The 9,060-nt window shown below is 36.5% G+C and overlaps 1 protein-coding gene across 6 annotated transcripts in view; it reads right to left on the bottom strand.

Annotated features, from left to right (window-relative positions):
- Positions 1–1,433: 1,433 nt before the first annotated feature.
- Positions 1,434–9,060, bottom strand: part of LOC128693415 (signal peptide peptidase-like 2B) — a 72,218-nt gene continuing 64,591 nt past the window's right edge. For 3 of the 6 annotated variants that reach the window (XR_011393600.1, XR_011393599.1, XR_011393601.1), the window contains 2 exons: positions 8,371–8,448; positions 1,434–7,634 (listed from right to left, as the gene is read on the bottom strand). Coding sequence is in view for 3 of the 6 variants with exons in the window: in XM_053783090.2 (XP_053639065.2) it covers positions 7,560–7,634 (75 nt within the window). In the remaining 3 variants the exon portion in view is untranslated. The remainder of the gene's footprint in view (positions 7,635–8,370; positions 8,449–9,060) is intronic. The other 3 variants (XM_070097406.1, XM_053783090.2, XM_070097405.1) reach the window with 1 other exon arrangement.

Raw genomic sequence — 9,060 nt, 5'->3', positions numbered from 1 at the left:
GGCATGAAGAGTAAAGAGCCTTGAGAATAAAGTAATTAATAAAGGGTGACAACTGTAGCAGTTGATGAATGAAACAGGTGTAATAAAACACTTGTAATGACAAACTGTGGTACTTCAGTTTGAAGATGGATGAAGAGGGATTAGGAATATCTTTTATTTGGCTGACAAGGGGACCGTTGGCATAGGTAGCATACTGCTTTTGTTGAAGTTTAGCAGTGATGTGAGCAGTGTCAACAGAGCAGCCTTGAGGATATCTCAGCCGTCCAGCAAGAGAACAGAGTGGATTCTTCATCTCTTCTGCGACACCTGTTAGCAATGCCCTCTGTGTATGTGCCCGAGATACAGATTTATTATAACTATTATTGCAAAAGCAGAGTTAAACCCATATGGGTTATTCCTTGACACTCGTTCTACAGATGTTCTTGCTCTTCTCTATGAGATTTTTAACTGGAGATTGTCTCCAGATCATTATATTCACTGGGAAGCACTAAAGCTGTTGGGGTCAGAGAACACCTGGGGAATGGGAAGTAATCAAGTTTATCATAGGGGAGCATTAAACCCATGGGGTTCATTCAGCACCTGAGGAATGGGAATGTAATCAGGTTCAGTCCAAGAAAAAAGGTAGCTCCAATTTCTTGCATCAAGATCCCTTCACCAGCGTAAAAACATCCTACCCAGTAAGGCGAGACATATGGTAGGTGGTCACTTTATTAAGAGGAGTTTCTTTCATCAAAATCTGTCAACATTGTTTCAGTCACCTTTACTGTGACTGAACAGACACATTATGTACACGTATTTGGTTTTATGTTACATCTTGGATCAGTAGCAAGTGCTGCTCACTGCTTGTGTTTATTATGTATGTGCTTGTGCAAGCGAGGGAGAAGAGTTTGAGGTAATCAATCCCTCAGCCTGGTATTGATGTCTTCAGTCCATCACTCTTGTAGAAAGTGCAGGATATGACCAGAGAAGTAGCTTATATACTGCAGTCAGGTGAGTCAAAGCAGGCAGAGGCAGGATCATAGTGGAACCATCCACTAATCTAAGTAGGTCTTCTTCAGTACTTGTCCAACCTCTGGGCGAAGACCTAATTAGATTAGTGGATGGTTCCACTATGATCCCGGCGCCTCCTGCTTCGACTCGCCTGACTGCAGTATATAAGCCACTTCTCCAGCCACATGTTGCACTTTCTACAAGAGTGATGTACTGAACACATCGATTCCAGGCTGAGGGATTTATTACCACAAACTCCTCCTCTCCTTACCATTTCTACTTTGTACTGGACTGATGAAGCCACTGTATGGCAAAACGTTTTTGTTATAAAGATTCCCATATGTTGCATAAGTGTCTCAGTCTTCAAAATATAAGTTAAAATAAAAGAGTACATAATTCAAATACAGTAATTTAAATTAAAAAAGGTTATAAATTATGCCATAATATATCAAAATATTTATTAAGTTTCATGTACATTGGTGAACATATTACCAATATAAATATCAAGCTATAACAGGGATGGAAACCATTATAAAAAAAATCACATCTTGTAAATATGAACATTCTTCTTCTGGTGTGTAAAACAGAAACTTTTATTATAGGTGTGTAAAACAACTTTTTATTATAGGAGAAGTAAAATTAAGTTCAATTAAATAGTGGTCTCTCCCACCAAAGGAACAAGATAAATATTGTAACAAGGTAAAAGAAAATAATGCCAAGTGGATCAATCTTCTTGTACATTTCAAAGACAATTACATGGTCCCTGCAATAACATGAGACAGTCCACCACCACCTATATTAACATAAAAACAAAAAAATTGCTGGATACCTTTTCCAACCCTGATTATAATTCACAAACACATGCACACAAGTTAAATAAAGAACTGATAAAACCAAAACCTATGAATCTATCATAGTTCAGGGTGGAGCAATGAGAGGTACTAAATACCTAAACACAGGAAATCTGAGTATAGTACTGTATATCAGTGACTGTCAGCATTTATTGATTTTAAAGAGTACAGTATTGCCAACATAAGATTATGAGAATCAACTTTATTGGGTATGAAGCTTGTCAACAGTTCATGGGTCATTATAGCCAAGCATCACGTACACTAAAATTCAAGAACACTTTTGTCCCTAAAATAGGGATTAAAAGAAACTTTGTATATATATTTACCGAAAGTTATGGAGATCCAGGTGTACGCATTGCTTCCTATGACCAACTGCCTGCCCACAATAAAACATACTTTCTTAATTTTAGTGTGGTAATACTGTACAAGACTTGTGATAATACAACTGAGCAGTGTCGACATACAGCAAAAACAATATCCACAACACAGTCACTCAGTGTACAACAAATCTATACCTGTGTTTAGCTATTCACCTTCAAAGCATAAATGAAATATAACCTTATGAAAAGTATCAGGCAGTTACAAATGCATTTTGAGTTTCAAAAACCCTAACTTTATAAACAAATTTAAACATATATTTTTATACTTTATAACATTCCCTATGATTAATCATTTATACTTTTTGATAAAATTACCAATTCCATATATTACTACCACTAAGTACTTTGGCTGTTCATTTTGTTTTCTATTATCAGAAATTGGGTTGCAAATTGTAGATGGAGGATTAAAGCTCAACCATTTCTTGCTCAGAATTATCCACACCAATTTACCACTTGGTAAGAAAAAAAAAAAAAAAAAAAAACATGAAGGGACAGCTATTATTTGTGCTGGCTTTCACCAAGTGTAGTATGGGTGTATGACTGGCACACATCATGTTCAGTGGTCAATTAACATTCGGGCAAAAATGGGTTGATGCCCTTGGGGTTCCCAGTTGTGAAATGGGGGAGGGGTACAGCTCATTTTACATGTAACAATTACTTTAATGGAGCAAAAGAAATGTCATTTCTTAATTTTCAGTTCATTAGCACAATTTTATTACTTAACAATTTCAGTAATTAAAGGCAAGAACAAATTTTAAAGTAAAAAGATATTGCATATAAAGTACCACGTGTGTTGCACCAGGTCCACACTTGCTTCTTAACCTATCACTAATCATAATTGAATCCTTATGTAACATTTGCATACAACCACCGCAAGAGTCAGGAGGGGTGTTAATGTTGCAGTTTAAAAACTGTAGTGTAAAGCACCCTTCTGGCAAGACAGTGATGGAGTGAATGATGGTGAAAGTTTTTCTTTTTCGGGCCACCCTGCCTTGGTGGGAATCGGCCAGTGTGATAATAATAATTAATAATAATAATAAGAGTCAGTACCAAAATTGTAAACTATGCTCAGTGAGTAGTGTAAAATTAAGGCAGCAGCTTCCTCTCTAGTAGATTTTGTTATCCCTAAGTTATTAATGTCCAGTTCCAATAGAAAACTAATCTAGTGCATAAATAAAAATATTTGTTTCATGTAGAGCACTAGCATTCATAAGCTATAAAGAAAAAACATTTAAAAAAAAAAAAAGTTCTGCATTACGATTCATTTAAAAAAAGCAATGGCATTACATTTGTATGCTCTGTACTGTATAATGCTCACAGAAAAGTTATTTCAGAGGGTCATATTTACTCTTGACACTTCAACCTCAATACAGTGGACCCCCGCTGAACGATCACCTCCCAATGCGACCAATTATGTAAGTGTATTTATGTAAGTGCGTTTGTACGTGTATGTTTGGGGGTCTGAAATAGACTAATCTACTTCACAATATTCCTTATGGGAACAAATTCGGTCAGTACTGGCACCTGAACATACTTCTGGAATGAAAAAATATCGTTAACCGGGGGTCCACTGTATATAGTTTTTTCATTTTTCACTTCTCTTTACCTGAAAAAATATTTCTTTAACATTTTTGTAGCTTGTCTTGGTTTTCAGCTTCCATCTATACCCCTTTGCTCCTATCCCCCCTCATGCCAAATATATTCCCAATCCATCCTGTCAATGCTGCAGTATTTTCTATGTCATGATTATATCTCCCTGTCTTTTGTTATTGTAATGAAGTGTTGTTCAATGTCTAAAAAGTTTTTCTTCACGATTAATTCAGTATAAATATTGGTAAAATTTACTTACAATACTTAGGCCAAACGACCCAAGAGCAACTAATGAGAGATTTATTACAGCTATGGTTTGCTCTCTAGCTTTACCAAGCCAATATAAACATAACATGTACAAGGACAGAGAGGGTATATAAAGGGAACATGATAAGATTCAGAAGTATGCCCACTGTCCCATGCTGGTAATAGGAGAAGTGATTTCTAGCTGTCAGGTGACACTGGAGTTTATCGTTATATTTCAGGGATGAAGAAGCTACCTTTGTTCTGTGTAACCATGTCTTAAATGAAGATTATTAATGCTTCATGGCATATATGTATTGTCTACAAGTGTCTGGTTCTTTGATCACGAAGAGGGTGTCATTTCATTTCATATCTACATGTGCAGATGTGATAATTTAAACAGCATATGTGTACTGTCATATCTGTGCAAGTCTGGCAAGAGTGTTGGTGTAAATGATGGTGAAAGTATTTCTTATTTGGGTCACTCTGCCTCAGTGGAAAACAGCCAGCATGTTAACAAAAAAAATGTGTACTGTATGACACCAGCCCACCACCAGTCACTTATGATGTTAATTCATTCCAAAAACTGTAAGTCAAATGTTAAGAACCAGGAAACTATTTTCCTACCGATATCCAGGTTTTAATCAAAGATGCATTCTTTAGTCATAATATTGCATATCTAATTGCATCTATTGCTAACTAAGAATATTTATCCAATATTGTACTATAAGTATTGTTTCTTTTCACTTACAAACACTATTAGATATTGTTTAATACACAGAACAAAGCCACGATACAGTATACAGTACAGTACATATATGTAAAGGCAGGCAGCAGCTGGACTATCTCTGAGGGTGGGTTGGCATGTAGTGTATACTGTGGTATAAACCTTGATAATAAATACCAACAAGTTGGTTTAGAAAAACACATAAGCAAACATTAGGACATATTTATTAAAAAATGTTTCAGTCCTGGGACCTTGTTCACTTCTAACATACAGAGGCTGAAAGACATTATAAGCGTCGAGTGAGGTGTGAGTGAAGCATGGTGGCCTGAAGAAAGCCATGTTGGGATGAGGACAGGTAGACGATGACACAGGAGTCCTATGATCTCATCATCTACCTGTCCTCATCCCAACATGGCATTATTCAGATCACCATGCATCACTCACACCTCACTCTCTGCCTATACATAATGTCTTTCAACCTCTGTATGTTAGAAGTGAACAAGGTCTCAGGACCGAAACATTTTCTAATAAATACGTCCTAGTGTTTGCTTACGTGTTTTTCTTAACCCTTAAACTGTCCAAACGTAGATCTACGTTCGCTCGTGAAGCGCTCTGAACGTAGATCTACGTTTTTTTTTTTTTACATTCTTTCTTATGGAGAAAATCAAGGTTGGAGCACTATGCGCGCAAATGTAGATGTACGTTTGGACAGTTTAAGGGTTAACCAGTGTATACTGTACCTCACACTGACATGTCCAGTACCTAACCAGTGGCTAGTGATGTCTGCTACAGCATTTAAGAAAAATCTCTTATCAAATAAATGTGAGCTCTATAAATTACACACATAAAATGAATATACACAAAGTATGAATGCATTTGGTAAACAGCCAACCCAGAAAAAAATATTTATTAAACTACCAATAAAAAGCCCCAAAAAAATAATGACACATGAACAGAGCCACAAAAATGAATCTTTTTATTAAAACTAATGACACCATTTCACTCTTGTCTAAGCATTCATTCTTAAGTTGAGTGGGAATCACAGAGTAGACTAGCAAACCTCACTGCCTCAAGCTATGCAATTCTGAAGCTACTGTATTAGCAAAATTTATTTGGGCTCGAATTTTATTAATTCTGAGGCATTCTAAAATTTGCAATGTAAGTGTCCATACTGTGGTTTATTTTGGCTCAAATTACATTAATTTTGAGGCTCTAAAAATTGCAGTGTGAGAATTGTACATGTATTTATTAGTGGGAGAAGCTGAAAAGCTCAAGAAAAGTCACAGGCCCATATCAAAAACACAGACAAAATGTCCCTCTAAAATCAAATAACCTACCATTAGTGTAGCTCTTACCTCCATGCTTTATTTTATTTCCTGGGGATATTTCACATTATTCATATTCCTCAGAATGAAAACAAACACAGACAGGTTAACTTACAGGCCAATTTCAAATTTAGCAATATACCAACAACTCTTTACTAGTAAGCACTTGTTTTTGAAAAATCACACCAAATTAAAAACTGAATACAACAATGTTATGCCTAACCATAGCCCAAGCAGGACACTTTCTTTAGTGTATATAAAAGCCACTAGGATGTGTTAAGGAGATTTCACCTATACCTAACAAGACAGTACATAAATGCACTATAATATCATGAGCATGTGTGGATTTTGGCTCACCAGCCATACATCAAGTTTATAGAAAAAACTTTAGACAAAGCTTTGCTCCATCTTGGACAAGTTATGTGATTGCTTTATAACTTGTTAATGGGCAGAATGAAATGTTATCTAAGGTTTCTTCTACAAACTGAGAGCTAACTATGAACTGCTTCAGACATAGTAACTTATTCTCCATACATCAAGCTTCATCAGTCATTTGTGAAAACAGTATGCTGTGTGTCCTACATGGGTTATGTCTTATGAGCTAACACATGGCAGTGTAAATCTCAAGGTGCTCTAGTAAATCAGATATACATGAACCACAGTCAATATTCCTTACTGTTGCACAGCAGGTACCTGAGACACAATGAGCAGTCTTAAAGGATGAATTTCTTTCTTTACCTTCCTCATCTTTGATCAAGGAAGACACTACTTATGTGCCACAGGTTTGAAAGACTGAACATCTGCATTCACACTAAGTTAAAACATTTCTCATTTTTTATGTCTCGGTCAAAAATCAACTGTTGTTTACACACAAAATGTACAAGGCATCTTAATAACTCTCTGAATGAAAATCCCTCCATGAGGGCTGTGTTGAAACAGTCTTGTATATTTTTTGTAAATCACTAAAAAATGGAATAACTGCTTATTCAGTCTGGTAACACTTTCTAAGCTGGGAAACAGTAGATACGTATATTCTCAAGATGAATAACATACACAAATACATGTGAATGCCTACATATTTATTTACCTACTACATGTAAATAAGCATTAATGAAGTGAAAAACCCGTGGCTGCTATGGTATACTTGCTACCTATCTTTATTTGGATGATAACTTTTCATTATGAAAGGTTCATAAGCCAATGAAAAAGTTGATGGATATGCAGCTGACCTCCCTTGGGAAATGTCCATGGAAGGCAAACTACAACCATGTCTCACTCTTTCAACCATCTAAAGAACAGCCCCTCCCACTAAACTTCAAGGCTTTAAATCAATTGGAAAGAATTTTGACTGTTTCCCTTCTAGTTACTATCCTGGTGTTTGAGGTTGATGCAAAATCTTTGAGTTGACTGACGGCTTATGATGGAGTTCACTGGCAGCTTGCACATATGGGAATCAGGTAACGATTTGCGCAGAACCATTGGGAACACCCTCTTCTGGAGAATCCATGTCACTCTCTCCGCTTTCAAACTGCAAAGAGCATAAAACATCCTTAGAGTACATAATATAATAAATTATCCTAAGTTGCTGAAATGCATGCAATGAAAATGGAAGTGGCAATACTATGACTAGAACACAATTCACAAATAATCCATAATTTGCAGAAGAAACTTTAGATGACATTCTGGTCTGTTTTGGCCATTATCACATTACAACTGACTGAACCAATGTATAAAGTTTACATTTGAGTGTAGGTTGTGAAATGAGTTCTACCCTTAAAGTTCAGTGTTTTTCACAGCACATCAAATAAGGAGATACACTATAAACCAGAATGAATACAGCACAGAACACTAACTTGTGACAAAAGTATGGGAGACATAACTATACTACACTACCCAGCACTGACTTGTGACAGTGTATAGGACAACTACACTACATTAACCAGATACAGGTGTTTAGAGGAGATATTTGCATCAGTGCCACAAGTGATGTACAACTGCAGTCAAGTTGGACATAAAGAACACAAACTTCTGGCACATATTCATAATACTGTCCAGCCAACACACACTGTAGTGAAACACAACACAACTTTCAAGAGAGAGTGAGAGTCTTGTGAGTTTAAGGGGATGTGAGTATGAGTGATTAAGTGTGAGTGGGGGAGGGAGGAAAAAAAAGAGGGAGAGAGGAAGAGGGGGGGGGGGGGTGATAGACAGTCATTGACCACCACCAGACCAGAATGAAACCACAACATACAAGACCATCTTACCTCTATATGGAAGGTCATGCAAGGTCAATGTGGGTCAGGGGATGGGGTCACTTAGCAAAGCTTATTGGTATAAGGTTGCTGCAAAAAAAAAAAAAAGCCAAAGCTTACCTATAAATGAAAAAGCATTTACACGATAATAATAATAATAATAATTCAAGACGCAAATGCCAACGAAATCCACAACTTAATTATTATTCATGGGGTCATACAGCGCCTACTGAATGGGAGACAATCAGGTTTGCTCCAAGAAAGGGGAAAGTAGCTCTAATTCCTAGAATCACGTGCTTTTTGTCAGCATCGAGGCACCTCGATACAGCTGTAATGAGGTGATTTTCAGACTAACAGAATCACTAATTATTATGATACCAGTAAGCTCTTCTAAACCTCAAGATTTTTTTAAAAATGTGATTGAAAGTGCATTCAAAACTAAGAGGACGTGAAATGCCTTCACAATACGTGATATTTAATTTTGGATGTACTTTTTTAGTTGCATCTGCAAAAAATCGCATTACTGATAGAGCTTTATAAAAGAGCTTACTGTATTAAAAAAGAGCTCTGCCAGTGTTGTCAAACAGCTCTCTGTTGAAAGGGGGGGAAGGGGGGTTTGAAACGGATTCAGTTACAGTAATAATGAGTTGGTTACACAATTAATGTATTCGGTGAGGTGTACACTGACAAGAGAGAATATAT

Source organism: Cherax quadricarinatus, chromosome 57 (assembly GCF_038502225.1).
Source record: "Cherax quadricarinatus isolate ZL_2023a chromosome 57, ASM3850222v1, whole genome shotgun sequence".
NCBI classification, from domain to species: Eukaryota; Metazoa; Arthropoda; class Malacostraca; order Decapoda; family Parastacidae; genus Cherax; species Cherax quadricarinatus.
This window is presented reverse-complemented; position numbering and strand designations above follow the sequence as displayed.